The 27,922-nt window shown below is 31.1% G+C and overlaps 1 protein-coding gene across 3 annotated transcripts; it reads right to left on the bottom strand.

Annotated features, from left to right (window-relative positions):
* Positions 1 to 98: 98 nt before the first annotated feature.
* On the bottom strand, positions 99 to 27,638 carry LOC139481835 (CD82 antigen-like). Of its 3 annotated transcripts, none has more exons than XM_071265348.1 (9): positions 27,565 to 27,638; positions 16,160 to 16,241; positions 14,909 to 15,118; positions 13,852 to 13,926; positions 11,702 to 11,797; positions 8,066 to 8,134; positions 7,193 to 7,312; positions 5,509 to 5,595; positions 99 to 3,002 (listed from the first exon to the last, which is right to left on the bottom strand). In XM_071265348.1, exons 2-9 carry the CDS (start codon positions 16,217 to 16,219, stop codon positions 2,946 to 2,948), a joined length of 774 nt encoding a protein of 257 aa, XP_071121449.1. In that variant the 5' UTR covers positions 16,220 to 16,241; positions 27,565 to 27,638; the 3' UTR covers positions 99 to 2,945. The 3 variants fall into 3 exon arrangements, with proteins under 3 accessions (XP_071121449.1, XP_071121452.1, XP_071121450.1); XM_071265351.1 differs by lacking the exon at positions 27,565 to 27,638 and adding an exon at positions 24,491 to 24,535; XM_071265349.1 differs by lacking the exon at positions 27,565 to 27,638 and adding an exon at positions 17,939 to 18,004.
* Between the last annotated feature and the right edge of the window lie 284 nt (positions 27,639 to 27,922).

Here is a 27,922-nt window from a genome sequence, read left to right on the forward strand (position 1 = left end):
TACAATCTTACTCAGGACAAAAATAATCATTCACTATTTTTCTGACTGAACATTTATTTATTTCCACAACTGGAATTTGTATTTTTATTTCCTTTCCCTTTTTCTGTAAAAATCTAGTTTCATATACTTTCTGATACTTTTCAAAGGTCAGTCAGAAAATAGCAGTAAACAAATATATTTTAAAATCCTCACTACCTAACAACTGGCCACACAGATGAGTTATAAAATACATGTTAAATTTAATATTAACAGTTAGCTAAATATATTTAAGCATAATTCTATTCTAAATTTAGAAATTACAGTTTCCTTTCAAATAAAATATTTACATCATTTTTCTCTTATTGCAATGTTAAACATTAGTGACCAATAACCAATTAGAATAAAATATCGTTTCCTTGAACCGTTTTTCTAAATATCGACAAATGTTTTCTGCCAAAACTGATTGAAAGAAGTCTATTAATGAAATTTTGTAACTGTTTCTAAATTTATTATTAACTATATTTTGTGACAGACACCTGGATATTTTTATTTTAATTGACCTTTGAGAGTATGAATTTTAAATCACCTTTGATAAAATCTAAAATTTCTCCAGAGAAAAATAAACAAATTCAACATTCCTGCCCTGTAACTTCAACTAACAACATGTTTCTTAAAAACTTCAAAATATTTCAAGTTACCCTGTGAGAAGAACAATAAACAGTTATAAAATCTATAGTAAGACAAAACACCTTTACAAATACAATGCATAATATACATATGATAAAATATACCATCATCTATAAAGCTATTAATGAGGTAGACCTATTAAGGGACATAACTCTAAACTCTAAAAAAATCACTGCTGTGTTTTATCAACCAATTTTCATTCATAGTTTCTAAGCTTCTTTAATATATTTCTGAAATTCTTCTGCACATGAATGCTTACAAAGCACGATTGAAACTGTTAACTACTGGCATTACTGACTCAAGAGTTACGTCCCTTAACTAAGGAATATCTCCTTAAACATTCATTAACACAGATCTTGTTTACTTATTTTACAACCATTCAATTAAAGACTGCTGCAATATAACAATGTTTATAGAAGGAACAAACAAATAAAATAATATTCATAATTTGGTTTAAAATGGGAGACAGAAATAACATTAAAATTCATACTGCAACTTATTGAAAGGTCATTCATAAATAAAATTTTAATAATTGGAAATGAATTTCTGTAGAAAACCAAATTATCAAAGAATGATCAGAAGAAATTGGAGCGTATTTGATAACAAAATAATGAGATTCCTATTAAAACCCCTCATATGACAGAAAATATCTAATAAAACATCTAATGTGAAGCTCTAATTGGTTTCAGGTAATATTTCATTAATCATTTTCATAAAAAGTTATAACCAATAACTTACTCTTATAAGTCAATATCAAATTTGCAATACACAGAATATTTTGATATCTGGAAGAAAAAAGCTGAATCTATCAATGTGGCAGAGAATAAAAATGTCTTAAAGCATAATGAAAACAAATATTAACAAAACATGAAAACATCTATGAATCATAATGTTTGTGATTTCTCCTCTACTCAACAGAAGGTAGAATCATTTATATCACAAATAACTGTAAAGTGTGAATTTTTCACTAAGTTTCATTTTTCCAATTAAATAAAAACACAAAAAATAAATTCCCAGCGTGTAAAATTTTATCTTTAAAGACTGATTGAGCAACAATAAACCTGGTGAACACGTTTGGGTATTGTCATTTCAGAAATTATAATGTTCCTTTATTTACTGCTTTTGTTAGATGTTAAACACAAATCTGAGTTTAATTACTGTCATTAATGGAAATGCGGTATACAAAAAATGCCATCAAAATTTAAAATGTGAGTTTTTGTTTATGTGACATCCAGTTGGTCACAATTTTATCAAAACTAAAAACATTGCAAACTTTTTAAGAATTTCATTATTAAAACAAACTTTGACAAAAAAAACACACTTTACAGAACACTAGAATCAAGACATTACAAAACTAACACTTGAGTATTATATGAGTTTGGTGGTTCTTCAAATGAAATTATGGTATTTTGTGATTAAAAATCTGTTTTCTTACAACAACAAAATATTTACCAAACCGTTAAAATATCTTTTTTACAGATTATTTTATTTTCCTTAAGGCTCTTAAAACATCTTTTTTGTTTTTAAATTACAAGAACAAAGTTCAAGTGTGCTTTGAAGACTTTCAACAAATCAAAATTACATTTGAAATAGTATTGAAAAAAAATAAAATAAAAAATTTGACAGCAAACATAGTATTAGGTTTGTAAATAACAAAAAATATCATGCCCAATGCATATGCCTCTTTGTCCCTCTTCAATACAACATTTGAATGTAACAAAAACATGAGAATTTGAACTTTAAATAAGAGATTCATTTCATGCAATCTACAAAAAAAATTGTCAAAAGTATTCAACTGCATTACTAAGTTTATAATAATTTAAAAAGACACATAAAATCATATAACAATGTCATGGAATTTTTAGGTGAAATTTGTTTACTGTAACCAATAAAAATATTGAATACATAAAAATAAAACATCTTGTTCAACTGTAAATATAAAAATAATATATAAAGGTTAATTTTAAGACAATACTTTTAGAACTAAGGTTTTCAATGATTTCAGCACCCTGCAAATGACGTTCGATCCCAATGGTCAAATTGTTCATGGCATTGGTCATCAGAGGCTCTGCTCTGGACACATGATTCAAAATCACCTTAGTTCTTAAACTATACCTTGTTTCTTGATTTACTATAAAAAATAAAATATTCTTATCTCAACTTAAAGAGAAAAAAAAATATGACTACAGAAAAAATAAGTTGACTTTGGAAATCATATACAAAAAAATAAAACTCTATTATGTCTGTAAGTTTTAAGGTGGGGAATCTGTCTTTAGATCTTAGTCGTCTTTTCCAATGTTTCTACAGAAGCAGCAGGCCCAAACAATACTGAATATCTGTAAAATAAACAATGAGTACAGTGAGTTTCAATTAATTGCATATTAAGCTCTTTTGCTTAATATTCAGAATTAATTGAACTAAAAAAATTTAACTTGCAATTATCCTTTGAACTATATGCAAATATAAACCTTCAATGTCATCTAATGCTAATAAATGGCTACCTCATCAACTGTTTCCCCCTTTACAGAATTGCCGTAAACGTTATCGATTTCATTTAGGACATACATGTATTAGCACTAAAAGACGTCAACTTCATAACTAGAGGCTCTAAAGAGCCTGTGTCGCTCACCTTGGTCTATGTGAATATTAAACAAGAATGTGTCCTCAGTACACGAATGCCCCACTCGCACTATCATTTTCTATGTTCAGTGGACCGTGAAATTGGGGTAAAATCTCTAATTTGGCATTAAAATTAGAAAGATCATATCATAGGGAACATGTGTACCAAGTTTGAAGTCGATTGGACTTCAACTTCATCAAAAACTACCTCGACCAAAAACTTTAACCTGAAGCGGGACAGACAGACGAACGAACGAACGGACGGAAAAACAAACGGACGCACAGACCAGAAAACGTAATGCCCCTCTACTATCGTAGGTGGGGCATAAAAAAGGACACAGATGGATTCATGACAAAATTTTGTTTTGTTAATGGTGATGTGTATGTACATCTTACTTTACTGAACATTCTTGCGGCTAACAATTATTTCTATTTATATTGAACTTGGCCCAGAAGTTTCAGTGGAAAATGTTTTATGAAAATTGTTAAAAATTGACTATAAAGGGCAATAACTCCTAAAGGGGTCAACTGACCATTTCGGTCATGTTGACTTACTATGCCGAACATTATTGCAGTTTACAGTTTATCTCTATCTTTAATAATATTCAAGATAACCAAAAACAGCAAAATTTCCTTAAAATTACCAATTCAAGGGCAGCAACCCAACAAGGGGTTGTCCGATTCATCTGAAAATTTCAGGGCAGATAGATCTTGACCTGATAAACAATTGTACCCCATGTCAGATTTGCTCTAAATGCTTTGTTTTTTGAGTTATAAGCCAAAAACTGCATTTTACCCCTATGGTCTATTTTTAGCCATGGCGGCCATCTTGGTTGGTTGGCCGGGTCAAGCCACACATTTTTTAAACTAGATACCCCAATGATGATTGTGGCCAAGTTTGGTTAAATTTGGCCCAGTAGTTTCAGAGGAGAAGATTTTTGTAAAAGTTAACGACGACGGACGCAAAGTGATGGGAAAAGCTCACTTGGCCCTTCGGGCCAGGTGAGCTAAAAATGAAGGAAGAGTGTTTCTTATACTTAAGGGCCTTGGTTGGCCAAGTGGTCCAAGTATTTCTACTACTGTAATCACTAGCCAATCAACACAGGTTATGAGTTTAAACCCAACTCCTGCAGGTGCATGAACATGTACTGGACTCCAATCTTAATTGACTAGTATTTTAAGTTCCCTATTGAAGGTCTGTGGTTTTTCTCAGGCACTCTGGCTTCCTCCACCAATGAATACTGGCCGCCACGAAACAGCCCAAATGATGCTTAAGGGAGTTTGCTTCTCAGTTTCAAAATAATTAACTTTTCAAAACACTAGTTTATATTGACAGGGGATTAATAAAGGAATCCAAAGAGCAAACAAAATATATATAGGTCAATGTGCTTGTTTTTGAGATACTAGCCATTGAAATTTTGGTAGGAAAATATTCTCTCTTGACTTTTCATAGCTTTATCATTGACAAGTTTATGTTCTCAAAAACTATTAAAAAAATCTTATTTTATAGGAATTTTACAGATGGCTTATCATTATACATGTAAAAGAATTATAAAAAAGAAAAAGAATGGGTCCCCAGTACACGGATGCCCTATATGGACTATCATTTTCTATGTTCAGTGGACCGTGAAAATGGGAGAAAATTAATTTAGCAAAGACATTAGAAAGATCATATCGTAGGGAACATGTGTACCAAGTTTAAAGATGAATGGACTTCAACTTCTTCAAAAACTACCTCAACCAAAAACTTTAATCTGAAGCATGACAAACGGAATAATAGATGAACAGAATAACGGACGAACGGATGCACTAACAAACGAACATACCGGACCAGAAAACAGAATGCCTATAAATGAGGCATAAAAATGGGGGGTCAATGGGCAAATTTGTTTAAGGCATTCAAATGAATAAAACCAGAGGATTCTGAAAATCTGACAAAAATCCCACAACATCACAAGTAAACATCCTTAACAGTAGCAAAATACACAAACAATCAATCAATCAATACTATACAGGACAGATGACGGGACACCCTAGTTATTTCTATGTCCAATCAATACTATACAGGACAGATGACGGGACACCCTAGTTATTTCTATGTCCAATCAATACTATACAGGACAGATGACGGGACACCCTAGATATTTCTATGTCCATCCTCTCTACAGTTTTCTACATGGGAAAGATATAATGATTTGTTAATTGTAAAGAATACATTCTTACCTCAAGTACAGCGATACCAATACCAACACCAATGATAATTGTACTGTGTTTCAGGGCCCAATCCTTCAAACTGTCCTTACATCCTTTCTGTAATATATAAAAGAACATCTCATTCAGTCTTGGTCAACTTATGAATCAAGAAAAATCCGATTCAGTTGTCTCCAAACCCTCTTGATTAGCTCATCTCGTTCTAATAGCAAATGTGTTACTGTAAATTCAGAAACTATTGCGAGATTTTATTTTGGTAATAATGTGACTGGATGGATATCGCCATAATAAGAACTCGCATTCTGATAAATGAAACATAGATCTGTATAGTTTTTTTTCAAAATATCGATAATGAAACTTGTATTTGTCCATTTTTAAACAAGAGTGCACACGCTGAAATGTCTCGCCTTCTTTACTAATTATTGATATTATGTTATTAGTCCTAAGTATAAAGCTTTATTAAAAACTCACATAAACTTAGCATTAACCAAGATAACTAAACAAAGATCAATGAACCATGAAAATGAGGTCAAGGTCAGATGAACCATGCCAGGCAGAGGTCAAATAAAACCTGCGGGACTGACATATAGATCATAAAATATTTCCATACACCAAATATAGTTGACCTATGGCATATAGTATTAGATAAAAAGACCAAAACTCAAAAACTTAACTTTGACCAATCAACCATGAAAATGAGGTCAAGGTCAGATGACATCTGCCGGCTAGACATGTACATCTTACAATCATTCCATACAACAAATATAGTAGATCTATTGCATAAAGTATGAGAAAAACAGACCAAAACACAAAAACTTAACTATAACCACTGAACCATGAAAATGAGGTCAAGGTCAGATGACACCTGCCAGTTGGACATGTACACCTTACAGTCCTTCCATACACTGAATATACTAGACCTATTGCTTATAGTATCTGGGATATGGACTTGACCACCAAAACTTAACCTTGTTCACTGATCCATGAAATGAGGTCGAGGTCAAGTGAAAACTGTCTGACGGGCATGAGGACCTTGCAAGGTACGCACATACCAAATATAATTATCCTATTACTAATAAGAGAGAATTACACATTACAAAAAATCTGAACTTTTTTTTCAAGTGGTCACGGAACCATGAAAATGAGGTCAAGGACATTTGACATGTGACTGACGGAAACTTCGTAACATGAGGCATCTATATACAAAGTATGAAGCATCCAGGTCTTCCACCCTCTAAAATATAAAGCTTTTAAAAAGTTAGCTAACGCCGCCGCCATAGCCGCCGCCGGATCACTATCCCTATGTCGAGCTTTCTGCAACAAAAGTTGCAGGCTCGACAAAAATCACAATAATAAATGCACACAATAATTTTTGAACTTACAGTTGATATTGATATCCATTACCTGTTCACAGTTTTGAAGATTTAGAAAAAAAATTATTAAATAAATGAGCAAAAAAGTGCAAATCAATCAAGAAAATTGTGAGTAATCTAGGATACTCAATACTGTTGTCTTTACCAATCAATAGAATAAATTAAAGTGATGTGTGGGAAAATTCTAGCATTCTCTAGTGTATCTTTGGAAAGTGCTAAGGCCTATTTTAGATACAACACCAAGCAGAACAAGACTGTGATGATTTACTTTTCTCCAACCTCTATTCCACATAAATTTAGGGGCAAAATATTTGTTTTCATACCGTATAAATTTCAGTATCATCACGATTGTAGCATTTAGCTGAATCGCTAGGTGTAGCCTTTGATGGGTCATCTAAAGCAGCTTCCCTGTTTGACAATTTACAACAAGTATTAGGAACAGTCTGAAACAAGAAATATTGATAGTTATGAATATTAAATGTTTTACAAAATAAAATATATTTTAGTCAACTGACTGTTCAGGCTAAGGTGTTGCAGATGTAACTATCATTTTATGGGTATCTGTCGAACCACATTGAATCAGATCAATTTTTTATCATTTTTTTTATACCAATTTTTAGAGACGTTTCTAGGCCATTGGCCTTCTTCAGTTCTTTATTTTTCCTCTCAACTGCATGGCTGACATAACATTTGTATTTCCTTTTCAATCATTGAAAAAATTCTATTGGAATTTTGAAAATAAGGATTTTTTTATAGCCAACAAATATTTTTTAAATTTGTGTGGACTATGCATCTACATTTTTAGTTCATTTAAATGTTTAGTTTAGTGTGACATCCATTATCACTGAACTAGTACCCATTTTTGTGAAGGGGCAAGTTGAAGCCTGCATCTTGGTACTGGATTTTCCTGCTGAGTTCAAGACCCGTTGGCACCCTTGGACTAATTTTGCTCTTTGTTTAAGTTGTTGTCTCTTTGACACATTCCCCATTTCCATTCTTAATTTAATAAATACATGTATATTTTTCAAAACTTTTTAGAAGAAAAGAATAAGTTTAAAGTTTTGAAATTTGACCTTTTTTTATACCTCTATATCTTAATACTATTATTTGAGGAATTTTTTATTTATCTAGACTGCAAGATGATGCTAGCAACTGCCTTGTCTTCTGTTGTTTTCACAAAATGTTTATTTACATACCTGGGTGCCTGGGAAAGTGTAAGTAATATTTTCATAATCCATAGAATTGACTGCACCACAACACTCAAACTAAAAATAGATCAAATGAGCATATATTATACTATTTATATGTTTTGGAGTTTACTGTGACGTGAACTTGTACACATTTTTATTGAGGGGTCAACTTCGGCTGTTTTCTTCTCTTTGACAAATTCCCCATTTCCATTCTTAATTTTATTTTATATATCAACAATTGATCACATTATTCATTAGGTTTTTTTAGTAAAATTAAACTAATAACTAATAACTAATAACTAATAACTAATAACTATCCTGATTCAAATTATAAAAAGGTAGAGAGTAACTTTATACCAGCAACATATTAATTTAACCACTTGACCTATATAAGCAGATTTATGTGATTCAATGAATAAGACTACTTAAAGAGTACCCATTGTTAGCATATAGCTTTTCAACTGTTTTGGTATTTATAAATCCTTAGCTTTCATATAATATTCCCATTTGATGATGGTAAATCCAGAAATGCACTAGGGGTATATAAAATTTATATAACGTTGGTTTTTTTAAAATATTTTTTAAGGTCTAATGCTAAGATCAAACTAAAAAATCTCATAAGGTAAATCAGGAAAGTTTTCTATTCTTTTTATTTTGTATGTATCGAAAATGCAGTCATATTGACTTGGTGACAAAATTTTAAAAACAAAATGACCACTTCTGTATCATATAATGAGACAACTTTTCTCCACAGGGACTTAAAGCATCATGGTAATGTCATGCTATATTTCTTAAATGTAATGCTACCTGAATTTATTTTTTTAAATAGATTATATGTTATGGAAGTAATGCAACAGTTCTTAGAAACAAGATGGTATTTCAAATTTCCTTGAGCACCAGGATGCTAAAAGAACAATTCTTGATTGAAATTGAAAGTAAAACAGTGAGCTTAGGCCAATTAAAATTAATTGATAGATTTTCATCCCCGCCCGCCCCTCTGAAAACATCCCGCCCCCAGTTTTTTTATTTTTACAAATTTACGATTTTCGGATTTTGTTCATATCAGTTTCCGGTAAGCGTCAACATTTCGTTTCAATTTTTATCTTCTTGTTTCAAATTTCGGTTTTCATATTTCTTCAAGTAATTTAAAATGATTCTGCAGCTCTATGATGACAAAATCATCTACCGAGAATAGAGATTGATTATGAGAAGGGCATGAAATAATAGGCTTTCAAGTTATACTCTGCGTCCAAGTCTGCAAATGACATAAATTGTTGTGATTAGAAAACGGTTGATTTTTTCATTAACAAGAGTGCACACGCTGAAATGTCTCGCCTTCAATACTAATCATTGATATTATGTTGATAGTCATAAGTATAAAGCTAAGTTTTATTACAACTGTCTCATAAACTTAACATTAACCAAGATAACTAAACAAAGACCAATGAACCTTGAAAATGAGGTCAAGGTCAGATGAACCATGCCAGGCAGACATGTACAGCTAACAATGCTTCTATACAACATATATAGTTGACCCATTACTTATAATAGTTTAAGAAAAATAGACCAAAACACAAAAAACTTAACACTGTGCAATGAACCGTGAAAATGAGGTCACCGTCAAATAAAACCTGCGCGACTGACATAAAGATCATAAAATATTTCCATACACCAAATATAGTTGACCTATGGCATACAGTATTAGATAAAAAGAACAAAACTCAAAAACTTAACTTTGAACACTGAACCATGAAAATGAGGTCAAGGTCAGATGATATCTGCCCGCTAGACATGAACACCTTACCATCATTCCATACAACAAATATAGTAGACCTATTGCATATAGTATGAGAAAAACAGACCAAAACACAAAAATTTAACTATAACCACTGAACCATGAAAATGAGGTCAAGGTCAGATGACACCTGCCAGTTGGACATGTACACCTTACAGTCCTTCCATACACCGAATATACTAGCCCTATTGCTTATAGTATCTGAGATATGGACTTGACCACCAAAACTTAACCTTGATCACTGATCCATGAAATGAGGTCGAGGTCAAGTGAAAACTGTCTGACAGACATGAGGACCTTGCAAGGTACGCACATACCAAATATAGTTATCCTATTACTTAAAATAAGAGAGAATTCAACATTACAAAAAATTTGAACTTTTTTTTCAAGTGGTCACTGAACCATGAAAATGAGGTCAAGGACATTGGACATGTGACTGACGGAAACTTCATAACATGAAGCATCTATATACAAAGTATGAAGCATCCAGGTCTTCCAATTTCTGAAATATAAAGCTTTTAAGAAGTGAGCTAACACCGCCCACGTCGTAGCCGCCGCCGGATCACTATCCCTATGTCAAGCTTTCTGCAACAAAAGTTGCAGGCTCGACAATAAAATTATTTTGTATCAGGAATTTTGGACTGTGTACCCATAGAGCAAAAATCAAGGAACACATAATATTGGTATAAAAACAACTGATTAAACAAAGTGGCACAAGCATGAACTTGTTAGATTTATGACAATATATTGAGTTCAAAAAGTCGGCAAACATTCACTTAGAAAATTTTACCCTTGACGATTGTTTTTTTGTTGTTGTTGTTGACAAACAGCAAACACCCTCAGTCCCAATACCCTCAATAGAGTCATTAAACAACTTCTTTTTTTAAGTTCATGCTTTACATTATAATTATATTCGCATTTTGAAGAAGAATCAGAAAAGCACCATACTTTTAAGTTTTCGTTTTATTCTGTACTCATACTTGTGTTGCGTACAAATGCATATTTGCTTCATTTTATGGAGACAAAAATAAATATTGCTTAGAAAGGCAAATAAAGTCTGTGAAGGTAGTCCAACTGAAGATAGCATTTCTCTGTTTTTGCTGTTTACTAAAAATAGGTTTTTAAAGCAGCAATTACATGTAGAACAGTGGTTGCCAATTTAATGGTATTTTTATTTAAGATTTGAACAATTCTGTACAATTCCTTATACAGGCCGTACATTGACCTATAATGATTTACTTTTATAAATTGTTATTTGGACGGAGAGTTGTCTCTTTGGCACTCATACCACATCTTCCTATATATATATGATTTAAGCTTATTATTATACTCCCGCTTTTAAAAAGGGGTTTTACCTCTGTCTTTCCTCTGTCTTTCCATCCGTCAGTCCGTCTGTTTTTTTCAGGAACTATTTGACAAGGATTTTTGAAATTTGATTTCAGGGTTATATAAGTCAGCTATACCCTGTGATGGGGTTTCAGATTCGTCACTCAACAACTTCCTATTTACCAAAATATTGAGACAGGGGTATTACTCAGTGAAAAGTAGCTCACAGTTTTACTTGTTACACTTGCATATATGAGGAACACGTCACCAGAGGGTTTCATAAGAAATAAAAATTAAAAAATTAATTTTATAGATTAATCTGAAAATGCATCACTCAGTATAACTGACTTATATAAACCCTTAAACCAATTTTCAGAAATCCTTGTGAGTAGTTCCTGAGAAAAATGAGAAGAAAATATTCATGGGACAGACGGACTGTTGGATGGATAGGCAGGGGTATAAAATTTTAATTTTGGAGAACAATGATGTAACCCATAGAGATCTCAGCCTGAAGTCCTTACCTCCAACTGAGCCAAGTCCCATCCTGTCCTGACAGTCTCTTCATTGTATCTCTTCTTGATATTTTCTTGTAACAGTTTAACAATATTGTCCTCCACCTGAAAAAAAAAAATATTTGTATTACATATATATTTCAAAACTTGTTTTGCATTTATATTGCATAAATTGAATACCTATAGATCCTCTCATACTGTTTGTACCTCTGTAGGATTTTCTGACAGTAGTAAAGTATACATTTACTTTAATTCTCATCATTAATTTTTGTCATTTTGAAGGTTAATTGTAGCATAACTGACACATATAAGGAATAGGAGTTGGAGAATGAAAAATTGTCTGAAATTTAAATGAACGTCTTTCTCAGAACTTTCTTTTTGTTTTCTTCAATTATAACCATTGACATACATAATCCAAAAAAATACTTGTGCCATTATCCACAGAAACAGAAAGCACAACAAAATTATAATAAAAAGAAAGTTATTAAACCTATGAGAATTCTACTTCTTATACTGTATCAAGTGACAAAACTTTGACCTAAAATGACCTCAGGAAATTACGTACAGTATATGAGAAAAAATCTGTTATGTAAGATTTAAGTGAAATGGCAACAACAAACTGATCTTTTTAACCTTGCACTTTGCTCAATCATAATTTTACAATACTTGGAACTATCTGCACTACTAATAATTTAAAAAATTTACGCTGACATTTAAAATTCATTGCTTAAATGAAATTGAAAACAAAATATCTAAACACAACAGGCATCAATCAATAGAAAACACTCATAATAAGAAAATTTCACAGCTCAACAACTTTTCCAATATACCGATAAATTATTCACCCTGCACTATTTAAAATGACAGAAAGCCAATCAATGTAACATGTTTTTTCTTTCCATTCTATGAAAACTGCAACATCAAATAGATAATCCAATCAGAATATTAACTCCACTGCATGTGGGAGGCTCTAAATGGGGATAATGGAAAAGTTAATAAATTGGTGTTAAAAATAATGAATTGAGAAAAATGGTCTATTCAAAAACCCAAAATACAGACATTAGGGTGCTGGAATTTAAAGAATAACAAATAATGAACAAAAGTTTAAATAAAAAAGTTCAGAAACCTGGCAAAAAATGAGAAACTAAAGGAACGAGGAAACTCCCATCCAGATTCCAGACCCTCATCATCCAATATCATGTAACCTTTAAATAAAATTTTTTTTTTGTTTTGTTGACAATAGATTAATCAGAACTGTTTACTACGCTTGTGACAGAAATATATATTTCATATCTGTTTAAAGTTTACTGATTATTGATTATTCACTGGCTTTTATAATTATCAAGTTGAAAATAATCCAGCTACTTAAAATAGATGAATATCGTGTCAACACTGATTAATTGAGTCCATGTTTTGATTTTGTTTACATTACTTGGCTTAGTTTGTTTATATTGTGCAATTCAGTTTCTGCTTCAGAGGACGGGTTTTGTAAGGTTAAATACTGCTGCCGATTAGAGGCCAATAGAAGGATGCCAGGAGGCACATTTTATTAAGACTATTACTACTGTGGATTCATTGGGGTTTTGTTGGTTACCAATTTTCGTGGATTTCGTGGATACAGGGGAACCACAAATTTAAATGTTCATCAAATTAAAAATTGTCTATTGAAATGTATGCAGACTTTGCCAAAACAACTTCACATGTTCTCACAATCTATTTATGTATATTTTTACAACTTGGATTGATGTAAAGCAATTGCAATTCTACTAATTTCTAGTAATACTAGCTAACATAATGTGATCATTATTGTGTAAGGGCTATTCCAGAAAAAAATGTATGGGGGGGTTGGAAGGCACATTATATTAATAATACATGGGTGATGGGTATCAGAGCAACTTTTCACACTATAATGCACTATAATTCACAATTACAATTGTCTGGGTGGCGGGTGCTGACAAAAACTGCCTTCCAACCCCCCCCCCCCCCCCCCCCCATACATTTTTTTCTGGAATAGCCCTAATATAATTACAATAAAATACTAATGGTACAAATGTATATATATATACAAAGTCTTCTGAATAAGATTTTTTTCTATCGTAGTTTGGATTGATGTTGGAATTCGTGGATGTTAGGTGTCAATTTTATACAACTATACCTACCTCCATTCTATACAGGATCAGAAGAACTGCTGCACCAATCTCAGCGAAAATAACCAGTAATACAAAGAAGATGTACTGAAAAAAAACCACACAAAGATCATAATCTACTAAGTTCTGTAAAGAAAATAAAGTTGAAAATGTGACAAAATCAATTAAGTGACAATAATTCTCCTTTATCATTACAGCCTAGGTGGGATTGTAGCAATCTCGTCTGCATGTGAGAGATTGTGTTTTTTTATCCTCAGCCAGGTCATTTAAAACTTGAAAACTTGTAATTGATGATTCTTAAAACCGGCCACAATTCTGAGTAAGAGTAAAGGCAGTGAGTAATAAACTTGCAGTAAGAGTACGGTAATGCACTTTCATTTTACAAAAATAAACATCAGAAAAAGGAGTAGGTTCAGAAAGACCCCTTTTTGGCCCCAAAATATAGCAGTTTTACAAAAATGTTAAAATGTAAACTTTTAGTTATTCATTGAAATAAGAATGCTTCTGCTACATAAATATGGGCTGTTTTTGACAATACAATGCACATATATCCGGTCCTAGCACCATCAAGTCATGCTAAACTACTAAAATCTTCACAATTCTAGCATTTTAGTTAAATTCTAGACGGTTTTCGTGTAAAACAAAAGTGGCCGCATTCGTGTTCATCCTTAATATTGAAATGTAAGTTGTATTTGATGATAATACATAACATATATAAAGGTTGAGGATGAACATAGATGCGGCCACTTCCATTTTTTCCAAAAACCATCTGAAAAGTGACATTTTTTCGGCATATTTGGTAGATTTTTCATATTTGAGCTTGAATCGGATCGTTTTAAATGTTTAAATCAGTTAAAATCTTTCCCATAAACTAATTAATTCAAATAAAATAGACACTTAAGTGTTTAAAAAGTGGTCAAAATCTTTCGTCAGATGAACCTGAAATTTGAGGCCAAAATCGGTCCTTACCGGACCTACTCCTTTCTGAATTATATTACACTGTACAAAGAGTTACGAACAGAATATATACACCAAATACATCAAAAGAATATCATTCTAAAAAACTTACAAATCCAAGGAGACATTTACTGGCTCTGATAGCTCCACACATACCAGCAAACCCAACAATGAAAACAAAGGCTCCAAAAGCAATGAACAGGTAGGCAGCAAATTTGAAATAGTCATCTCCACTATCAATCTGGACTATCTCTATCCTGCTACTGATGTCTTTGTCAACAAGGAACCAGATTCCAACTCCTAATATGGCACCTCCACATATCTAAAAATAGAAATAAGAATGGTTATTATTTTTTCTACATTGGCTAAGGGTATAGGGGAAAGGGTGAGTACTCAAAAACATGTATTACCCAACCACATTTTTGTGCATGTCCCAAGTCTGACAGGAGCCTTTGTTAGTCTTGCATGATTTTAAATTTTAGTTCATTTATAAATTTCGGAGTGACATCCATAATCACTGAAGTTTTAGTAGTACACATTTTTGTTTAGGGACCAGCTGAAGCACGCCTCCGGGTGCAGCATTTTTTTCGCTATGTTGAAGAGTGAAGACCCATTAATGGCCTTTGGCTGTTTTCTGCTCTTTTGTTGGGTTGTTGTCTGTTCGACACATTCTCCATAAAATTTCCATTCTAAATTTAATATTCATAATATAAGTGTGGATTTTTAAAGTGGCTTTGAGGTCTACATGGTATATGTTATTGGTTGATATTCAGCTCTGGTGGAAAATTGTCTCATTGAAATGAAATGGGGATCATTCCTTATTGCATGAATACACTTTCTGTATTCAAATGACTTGGAATATCGTAAAAAGAAAAATGATTGAAAGTACAATAAAATTAATATATCGGATGACTCAGTTTAAGAGTTTTAACTTTACTATCTTGGTTTATGCCATTTAATTTGGTGCTCAGAAATGCTCAGTTGGCATGGTTGGTAAATATATTTGTCTTCAATTCAAAATTTCCTGACACTGACATTATAAATAGATTTAATTTTTAATTTCAAATTCCTCTAAGGAAAAAGAACATGATGGAGTGAATGGTTAGAACTTCGTGATAGAACTTCGTGTTATGATAAAACATTTAGTATATAAATTGTTGGAGAATGCAAGTCAATGCATTGAAGTAAAAGCTTTATACAAATATTAAAATAGCCAATTAAAACTTTCTGCTCTTTTCCAATATTTTTGGTACTGCTTATAAATTATTTACAGATCCAACAGCAAATGATGCTTTTGCATACAAAATATAGGGGAACAAACACTGAATGTTTATAATATGTATGTATAGTATAATATAATTACCCAGAAAATAAAGTTGAAGAAAATCAACAAAGCTCTTGCAATTGATGCACAACAATCCATCTTAATCCTCTAAAATTCAAATCTGTAATAAAGTGAAAAAATTTCTTATCAGCACAAAACATGTATGAGTCAAGTATACAAATAGACACAAAAATATACAAACTTACAGAACTTCCTTATTCTTTGAACCAATGTAGTTATTTTTTTATCTAGCTTCCTTTTTTACATTCTATTTATACACATCTTTACCATGTCTACTTAATACATAAAAAATCAAGAGAAAACAAGAATGTGTCCCCAGTACAAGGATGCCCCATCCGCACTATCAATTTCTATTTTCAGTGGACCGTGAAATAGGATAAAATCTCTAATTTGGCATTAAAATAAGAAAGATCATATCATAGGGAACATGTTTACTAAGTTTCAAGTTGATTGGACTTCAATTTCATTAAAAACTACCTCAACCAAAAACTTAAACCTGAAGCGGGACGAACGGACAGACAGACAAAGGACGCACAGACCAGAAAACATAATGCCCATAAATGGGGCATAAAAAACCATACTAAGATGTATAAAATACAAGGTGTTTAAAATCACTATTGAAAATTGCAAAATTCACTTTTCAATTAGATCAAGAGTTTAATATGTTACAGTAACAATTAATTAAAACTTAAAAACTTTAATAATAACATTAAAGTTTCTTGACCTTTGTGAAACTATGTCCAGGACTCCAGAAATGAAGTTTCAATTGTATTTCAAAATGTGGAATAATTATCTCAATGAATAGAAGTGTATGAATTATAAATGTCTATGGTATGGTGTAGTTCACTGAAAAGTAATTGATAGTGAGAAGGCAATTATTTGATTTTAATAAAACATCCCAAAATTGTTTTCTTTTAGTAACTTTTTTTATCATATTCATCAACAATTGATTTATTTATATACAGCTGTAAAATTTTGAGATCACACATGTGTATGATGGTAATTGATAATGGTCAGTTATTAATGACTATCTGCAGATCTATACTTAAGTAAATACATATTTTTAAAAACTAAGCCTTGCATCTGATAGCAGGACAAGAATTTATAGCAGCCGAAAAGTGTAACAATTTGCATCAAGGGGCCTTCCCCAATACAACAGATTACAATAACATGAATAACACTGCATTTAAATTAGCACTACAGACATTTTCTGCTGAAATCTAGGGGTCAAGCTAGCCCAGATCTATATTTAGGAGCCTGGAATAATATGCCATTTACATTTTTCCCCCGCAAATTATGGAAATTAATCTAAAATTTGTACCACAAGTTGCTTTTAAAATATTTTCATTGTAAATGTGCATGTGGAACTCTGTTTTTATATAGTTCAGCAACAGCAAAAAATTCCATGAAATTAATAAGGCAATAATCATTTCTTTCCCTGCTAAGAGTTTAATGTACAATTCGCCTAAACAAATTTAATCACATGGACAAATTAAGAGGTAGCAAAATAGTATTAGAACAGTAGAACAAAATGAAATGTTTAATGATTTGACATAAATGGATTAAACATGTTCATGAAACTCAGTCGTAAATAAAATAAAAAAAAGATTAAATGTTCAGTCAGGTAATAAACAAAAACATGTAAATCAAGTAGAAAATATAGTAGTTATTAGAAAAAAACATAAAAATTAATTAGAAAATTAAGTCCTTATTGGATAAAAAAATAAAAGTAAGCAGGTAGTTGACTCATCAATAAATTCATTTACAGTTTACAAAATAAACAAACATGTCACTTACAAAATTTCAAGAAGAATTTGGTTTTAATGTAAAATCACTACATGTACAATCATTTACGGAAGTTATACAATGATATCGATACCAAATGCAAATAGGTGTGGGTGTATTCACAACGCATAAAAATAAACTATTTCTTTTGTGTATTGAACAATCAACATTCTTTGGCTATTTAAAGGTCCACTGTATTTATATATTTATGTCCACCGACTTCATGACGCAATATATAGGTGTGACTGAGTTCTAATTACACTACATTTAAAGAATGGACATTTGACACACCCAATTCTCAGTTTATGTCAGACATATAAAACATTTAAGAATGTCACACATTTTATAGGTCTATACACTGTAGGCACCTATTATATTGTATATATAGGTATAGTTGTCTTTCTTGAAGAACTTTATAAGATCTAAATTTACATGTTTAATGAAGGGATTTGCGTGTTTCTAAAAATATGAATTCCCATTAAATAACAGATAATTTATTTTTGAATATCTATATTTAGAACCAATACAATGTTTGTTTATCATATTATACATAGATATTCATTATATCAATTTCATGAATCATGGCTCACAAACACAATAATTGACATCACTCATCATTAAACATCAATAATGTATAATAATGATGATCTTCAAATGATAACATTATTAATAATTAATTTCTAATTGTCATGATTATATCATGTTTATAGAATGCAATCATTTTTTTTTTTAGCTTATCAGTCATTTTACAGAGGCAGATTAAGAGGGCCCCACATTTGTAGAAAAATATTTGGTTGAGTATACAACAAATGTACAAGGAATCACTGAATGATAACTGGAGCAGTCAATGCTCCGCCTTATGAAAATTTCTGGTTCCACCACTGTTTTAGTAACTGAATTCACGAACAAACCAAACCTATATACTTGAATAGTTGTAGCCGTAGGTGAAACAGTTTTAAACATTCCAATAGGAATATTGAACCAATAATCATTACTCTACCATTTTTTCCAATATAAACAATTATTCTAGTTTTAAGCTTTATAAAGTAAAATATATTCCTTATTGAATTTTTCACCAGTTAATGAAATGTGGGAGAAAAAAAGAGCTACCATAAAATGAACATCAGTTTCAGACAATTACAATATTATGTGTCTGTTTCCAATATTGAAAGGGATTCATGACCAATAAAACAAAAAGGTCATGGTAAAATCAAATCTGACAGTTAAATGTCTATTTTATATGTGCTATAACACATTGTAACATTTCTATATTTAGCTTCATATTGGTCATTATAAATCCGATGAATGCATAATTGAACAGCATAGATAACTATAGAGAGACTATTCAAATCATGAAATGGCGCACTGTACAGTAATTGAGGTGCATATTATATAAAAGGAATCTATATTTACAACTTACAAAGGATTCATGAAAAGTAATCATGCTGAACATGATGAATATGTATGATTGCTGAAGGAAAAAGTGTGAAAAATTAGTTTTAATACACTATACATTGCTATACATCATTCGTTTTATTCTATTATACAACAATTAATTTTCCTACACAAATAGCCCAACCCAGAGGAGGGGACTGGATAGTAAATTACGGATATCCTTGCAATGACTACCAAAGATAAAGCCAATGTACCAATGTCTACCTACATGTATAAGGCTTATTAAAATTATAACTTCTTAATTTCCTTTATTTGGTTTGTTTTGTTTACAAAGGTCTGAAAAACAAAAATCACCAGAATTTGTCAATATTGATGAACTAGCATCGGTATAATCTCAGTCAATTAAAGGCAATTCCCTTCTCTCTCCCACAGATCTTGATAAATGGCAGACCATGATGGAAAACCATACTTAAGTCAGACCTAGTCATGAAAGTCTCTCGTCTCTGGATACATGTACATTTGTATTAGGGTTACAGCAGAAATGGGTTTTTGGCTGTTGTTAAATCAACAAAAATAGATCAGATGCTATTATTTTAATCATGATCTGGCATTCAGTTAAAATTGTCTAAATCAATTAATTTCTTTTGCAGAAAGACAAACTTTAAACATTGTATTTTTTTTAACAAACTTTAAAACATTGTTAAAAGTCGTAAATGAGTGAAAACCAACTATTTTAAAGTTTATCTATTACAGATTGGTGTGTACAAAGCTCTTTTCAATGTACATAATCGTGATAATTATGATAATGTATGGAATTTATATACATTTGTTACTGTATATATTGTTACAACTTAATAATTTTCATGATACATTGTACATTTAATTTTATGAAAACAAGAATATGTGACAATTACTGAATTAGACACCTTCACCCGAAAACATTGAAATGTGAAATCTTGGTTAAACAAGAATACATGTGTCCCTAGTACAAGGATGCCCCATCGGATCCACACTATTATTTTCTATATTCAATAGACTGTGGAAATGCAGGGAAATCTCTAATTTGGCATTAAAATTAGAAAGATCATATCATGACATAAGGAATATGTGTACTAGGTTTGATTGGACTTCAACTTCATAAAAAACAACGCAACCAAAAACTTTAACCTGATGCAGGATGGACAAACAAAAGCACGGACAAACGAATGCACAGACATGACAGACCAGAAAACGTAATGCCCATAAATGGGCCATAAAAAACTCTACTTTGATATATATACATGATTATGATATGCATGTACAATGTACAAGTGCTTTAAAAGTTCACATCATATTTATAGTCAAGCTTCAAGTTTATTTTAGGTGACCACAATTTCATGTTAAACTATCTGAGACCATAACTTTAAAAAGATACAGTTCAAAGGATTGATAACAGACTACAAAGACATGAAAGATGCCCTTTTCTATTACAAGCGAGGCATAATGAAAAACCTTTTATTTTCCATAATAAATACAATATATAAAAGAATCATGCTTTATTTAGTATCAAAGTACCCAGCTCAGCTGCAGCTGCTGCAGAACTTGTCATCAATCTTATGGCAATTGTGATAATTTTTTTGATAATTTCTGTATCGTATATATATTTATGTTTCACAAATTATAAAAAAAACTGTGCTCGCTAGGACCATAAAAGCTCAGTTCAGTTTCTACAGCATGTACAGGGTACCTAGATGATGATTGCAGTTGCTCTTTGGAAAATAAAAATAACAGAGTTGTATTTTATATATATATATATATTTTCAATTATTTATTACCAACTGTGTATTTAGTACTATTTACATTGTAAGTTCAATTCCAAAGACATACATGACATATATTCCATCTTGTTCTATTTCAAAATAAAAGACTTAATATACCTCTACCATCTACAGGTCCATACAACATAATGCGGTGATATAAAGATTATACATTCAAAATCAAATTGAAAGCAAAAAGGCAACTTCATTTAATATGAATTAAGAATACAACTCCATAATATAATTAATAGATGAACACTGCTTACCTTTAACAAATTTGTAGGTAGTAAGTCAAAATATGTTTATTTGAGAGATAATATTATTATGACTCATCTGAGGCGTATAGAATTTGTTCTTGTCAATATTAATAGTAATTCTTTTTTTTTGGGTCCAATACTCATGTTACAAATCCCACCTATCTACAAGATATACATAAACAAAAATTGAAGATACATGTACATGTAGGTGTAAATACTGAACAGCTACATTGTAAAAGGTTAAAAATAGGGTTTTATACAGGTATTAGTTATTAAAAATTCGTAAGGGTTCCACGGAACCCAGAGTCTCGCCTACTTTTGCTGTTAATCGCAGACTCAACAAAAATGAGGAAAAACATCAATAAAAATTTCCCTCTCGATACTGTCTTTTGATTGAAAGAAGCTTCCAAGTTTGGTAAAAAATCCAGGATAGTTTATGAATCTAATAAATGTTTTATAAACTTTAACTGCAGACTGTATGACAATATAATGTAATGTTAACTGGAAGAAAAAATTAAGTCCATTTATAAGTAAAATACGGAAAAAGTGATTTTTTTTTTGCAAAATTTACTTCTGAATAATATCTTATGATCAGAAACAAGCTTTTGTCCAAGTTTGGTACAAATCAAGGTTAGTTTATGAAAGTTATTAAAATTTTAAAAACTTTAACCACAGAGTGAATGTAATGTTTCCTCGCAGAAAAACTAAGTCCATTTATAAGTAAAATACGGAAAAAATGGAATTTTATTTTTACAAAATTTACTTCTGGATACTTTCTTATGATCATAAAAAAGCTTCTGTCCAAGTTTGGTAGAAATTCAGTATAGTTTAAGAAAGTTATTAAAATTTCAAAAACTTTAACCACAGAGTGAATATTTGTGGACGCCGCTGCCGCCGCCGCAGACGGAATGTAGGATCGCTTAGTCTCGCTTTTTCGACTAAATTCAAAGGCTCGACAAAAACCAACCTATTTTTATTTCCAGGGATTTTTTTTTCATCAACATATACTTGTGGATATGTGTACCTTCAATTGAAGCATGTGGTATGGGCTATTCTCAATGTTAAAGGATCTTTATTTGTTAATTTCTGTGTTATTTGGTTTAGTGGTCTCATTGACAAATTCATACCATATTACAATGTCACAATCAAGATCTTTCATTGGTCAACCAGATGAAGATAAGTGACTTTGAACTATGATATGTACAACTGACATATGACTGAGAGGAGACAAGATCAAACCAATTGTCTGTACTCCATCCATTCCATACCTCCTTACATACACACACCCTCTAAAGAATCACATCTGGAGAAACCAATATGAATAATATCAAAATTTATGTCATTATAATATATCTGGAACTGATCTAAATTTTATTTAGTGATTCTGAATGAACACAAAATCAAAAGGCTACAATTGTATCACAGCTGGAAATAAAATTATCTGGAAATCTTTCTTTTTTTCTAGCTTAAATAAATAAATTGATTGATTGATTATTAGTTGTTTATATTTAATCTCCAGTGGTAAAATACATAATGTACACTACTTCTGATATCAACTTCCAAAGTAGCTGATACAAGATAAACTCCAAATGTTCTAAAACCAGAACCCATTTATTTACGATTAGCTTCAAGAACATGCGATTAGCTTCAAGTACAAACATTAGCATGTATAGTACCTCAGTATCATTTAAATCTGCAGAAACTGTTGACTATTTTCAATGTTTTCACAGCCTGTTTCTCTATGGAATCTATTATCCTTATCTCTCTAAACAATTAACAAACTTTTCTGACAGTGTTTCCAGATCAAGGACTTGTTTACCATTGTTTACGGAATGAATCATCCCAGTTAAATTATCTATAACACAGGGGAATCATGTTGTCAGATCATCATTTTATTGTAATGGATTATATCTTTTATCATGTTTATGCAATGTACTATTATTACTATAAACATGATAAATGTACAAATGTACTATCTTAAAAATTGAATGTCAAACATTGATATCATATAGACAATAGATAAAAAGGGAGAGATAAGAAGGAAGGATCCACTTAAAAGGGATGTTTCCATCAATGTTCCAATTCAGCATTGATCTTAAAAAAAGAAGAAGGGGGTCCACCACTGGGGTATTTCAATTCTAACTATACATAATACAACTCAACCATCTTACATGTCTTATATCATGTATACATATCATGATGTAAATTTCAATTTCTTACAAAGTCCAGTATTTCTCATAGAAGTTACATTTCATGGATACTTTGACATACATGTAGAAAATAAATTGTACATGTTTGAAATGTGTGTTTATACATGTATCTGTGCACATAAATTTAAAGGCATCATTCTTAGCGTTCAGAGGCTATCATTGTAGTATCTCAGTTTATACTCAAAATGCACATTCTTCTACAGGCATGACAGGTTTAATATGCATTGGAAAATATAACCCACATCTCCTTATGAACTTCAGTAAATGTACAATGTAATATAATATTCTTTTGAAACAAGTTATAATCAAAGGAGTAAGTTCGGTAATGGCCATATTTGGCCCCAATTATAAAGTTCATAGTTACAAGACAATAAATGTTTTAAGTTGCCTTAAAGACATGTTAGAAAGTTAAACTGAACTGTTTTTGTCAAAGTTTAATTCTAACACCTTGATTTTTACATCCAAAAAAGGTCAAGATAAGGGATATTGGTGAAATTTGACAAAATCAGCTAGATTTCAACCAAATAAAGGACCAGGAAACATAGAGCGCAGGCGTCTACAAGCTTAAGATTCAAATAAGACATGTGAAATGTCTTCACAGACATTATTTTAAAAGATCTTTGTTGTCGACGTATGCGCTCTATGTTTCCTGTCAAATAATCTATGGAAATTTATCCATTTTCATTGACTTTTTCGTGAAAAGTCAATATGAGTACAACTTGTGACGTCATAATGAAACGCAGAAACGTAAAATTTTCAACAAAATGGTTTATATCCTAGCTAGTCAATGTATTAGCTATAATTTATCGTGATATTGGTCGATAAATCCGAATTTGAAATTTACGCTAAAAAAGGGGGCCATTTTAGGACCTTATCGAACATACTCCTTTGTATTGAAATTCTTACCGTTACTATCTTAAAATTCCCAGAACTGACAAAACCGAAAGAATTTTACTCTTTAGTTACATGTATATAAAAAAGAACGCAATAAAAACCAACTACATGTACATGTAGAATTTAAGCTTTGACAGATATAGTGTTAATTTAATCAAAATCCTTGTCATGCATGTACATGTACAGATATATAATTATTTTGAATGACATATTATGCATGTTATTCAATTTAAAATCTCTCGAGCATTCTTGTTTTTAAATATAAATTTATACCTACAAGTACTTCATTTCAATTATAGTTTCCACAGTTATATTTCCCACTGGGCTGGCACAAAAAAAAACAAACTTGAAATTATTTTTTTTTAAATTCTGCCCTTCAACGACTTGAGCAAACTTACTTTTTCAACTAAGTTTACTGTGGACACTTATTATACACATATATATATATACTACCTGTGTTTATAATGGAAAGTTACTTAGTATACCGGTCTACATTATAACAACATTTAGCTGTCATATGAGAAATATATTATCACAGTGTGAAACTGGCAACACCTGGATTTTAAATTCATCTGACAAATCTTTTAAAATGTCATCTACAAATACATGTAAATAAGTTTGAAAAAATTTACCTTAATTATTTTACAATATAAATACAACTATACATGTATATTGTATATCATATTTATTGATCATGTTCATATTATAGTTTGAACTAATTTTTTTATATTTATTTATGATTAAAATAAAAGTGCAGATTAAAGTCAAGTTTTTTCTGTAAAACAAAATGTGCATTGATACATAATTAATGAAGCAATTTTTTATGTATACTAGAACACACCCGTGATATCGTAAGTCCATGACTGAATTGAAGTATATAACTATGTGTATGCCTTATTTTATTATTGGTATTGTCATCTGATAAAGTCATGGTGATTATAAGATGTGACCTTGAACCTATGAATTATTGGTGATATTAATGATTTGGAAAACAAAAGGGCCTGGAATGGAGTATTATTTACTCAACAGTATACCATGATACAGCAAAATTCTAAATACACCGTTTGGTGGTGCGCCTATACATGTAGCTATTAGATGCAGAACATACAGATAAGGTTATAGGTAACAGGTGAATATACTATTGGTATGGGTGTTGGATTCGATCTGGAACTTCTTAATTATTGACAATATTAATAGCATGGAAAACAAATGGGCCTGGAGTGGTGCAATTTTTAATCAACACCATTGTACTATATTAGTTATATATAAAGTTGAATTCTTTGATTCATCGCGGCTGACAAATTGGATGTTATATTAGTATTATAGAATAACACAAAGATGTAGAATGAGTGTGTGGATAGGCTGTCAGATAAGTGTCATAGAAGCTTTGAATTTAATATTCATCATGTTCATTCAACAGAAACGCCAAAAAATAGAAATGAATATATCATTAGAGAAAATCAAGGGATTTAACTATGGGACATCAAAATAGAAATTGACAAAAGACGTTTCAAATCAGTTTTTCTTGACCAACTTCAATTTTATATCTTTGGTTCTCTTTACTATAAAACATGTCCTTAGTCATGATGTTCAGTGTTTGTTGATGTGGTTCATTAGTGTTTCTCGTTTTTTTTTATACATGTATAGATTTATTAGAACGTTTGTTTTCCTACTTGAATGGTTTTACACTAGTCATTATTTTTGGCCCTTTAAAGTTTGCTGTTCATCAGTGTCTTCAAAGGCTTGAAGACCTAACTTTGACATATAATGGGTTACTTTTATAGATCGTTACTTGGATAGAGAATTGTCTCTTTGGCACTCATGATGCCCCATCTTCTTAGATATATATCTATTATATAATGTTTACAAACAGCAAAGTTGCATTTCTTTTAAAATCCTGGGCAATCATATACATGATATTTATATAACAAAAGTATTTAATTATAAGTGTTCAATGAAACTAGTTAGTAAAGCAACTCAGTATTCATTGATTATATTCCGTAATAATAATTAATTAATTATTTCAATACATTCAGATCATTCTTAAATCTAACAAAGTATTGAAGTGGGTGGAATCAATTTGGGTCAACATGGTCAAGAGCCAAACCAGTATATCTTGCAGACGATGGTAGAGCAGTAATGATCAGTATTAATATAAATCAGGTACAAACATATGCATGACAAAATGATGTACATACAAAATGATAAAAAAATAATCTAATTTTTAATTTTATATCTTCACCATTGTCATGATTGTACATGTTGTACACTGTATAACTTCATATCCATTCTATTCATGATCAAAGATATTTTATTGAACAAATGTATTACCGTTCATAACTCAAAAATGTGGGTCTAACTTTTTTCTTTTGAAATTAGACATTTGTCCCAATTAAAATCCCTTTTTATTCCTGTCCAGTCATAGTAATAAGGGTTTGGCATTTACATGACCGAATTGTTGATTCTTCAAATTTCTATCATAGGAATTCATGAGTTACTAAGGGACGACTTCAAAAGATCGATGTAGGATAAAAAAAACTATGTGAATGGAAAAGTGATTGTTGTATGCGTCAAAAGTTCAAGCGGCCAGGTCAGCCCGGATTAGTGATAAGGTGTATTGTCCTATTGGTTAACTGTTCTTAACAGATTTTGAAGTTAAAATATGTTTGAATTAAAAAATCGTCCCCTTTCACAGGTACTGTCTGCCTCCTATTTTTAACTAAACATGCGGAAAATTATACATGTACAAGTCAAATGTAGGGGGCATATATATACTGTATGTAGTCTTTTGACAATTATGCCTAAGCAGCTCAGTCAGAGGACTTGAAGATTTGTAAAAAGGTGACAATGCACACCAAAGGAAGTAGAATTTTACTTTTTTTACTTTGTTGCTATTTATTGATAACATGATTTTGTGCGCATTCCAAATATCAACATTGTTTTCTTTAAGTTTAAGGATCTTTCATCATGTTCATGAATGCAAAATAATCATTCGTTCTGTAAACGCATGCATTAATGTTTTAACTGTAAAATGATAAAACAATTTGCAAGCTAGGGTGTCAAAAACAGTGTAATTTAGCACTTACTTGCTTAAATGTTTTTCCAGTACTGAACCTGTTTTGGGTGTAACGGAAGTGTCATAAAAAGCGACACTGTGTTTATTTTCCTTTACGAACGACAACTTACCTTAAAGAGTGCAGTGCAATCTCAAGCGAAAAAATTAGGCAGTGGCTATTTGACCGGCACCGGCTAAATAGCAAATTTGCTATTTGACCGGCACCGGCAAAATAGCAAATTTGCTATTTAGCCGGCACTGAATAAAACTGTTCATTGATGTGATTAGTCATGTTAGTCATGTAATTAGAGAATAAATAATTAAGCTTATATAATTATAAATGATTTATCACAATATCAAGCATTAAAAATACACTGAGTACAGTCAAT

Source organism: Mytilus edulis, chromosome 7 (assembly GCF_963676685.1).
Source record: "Mytilus edulis chromosome 7, xbMytEdul2.2, whole genome shotgun sequence".
Lineage (NCBI taxonomy): Eukaryota > Metazoa > Mollusca > Bivalvia > Mytilida > Mytilidae > Mytilus > Mytilus edulis.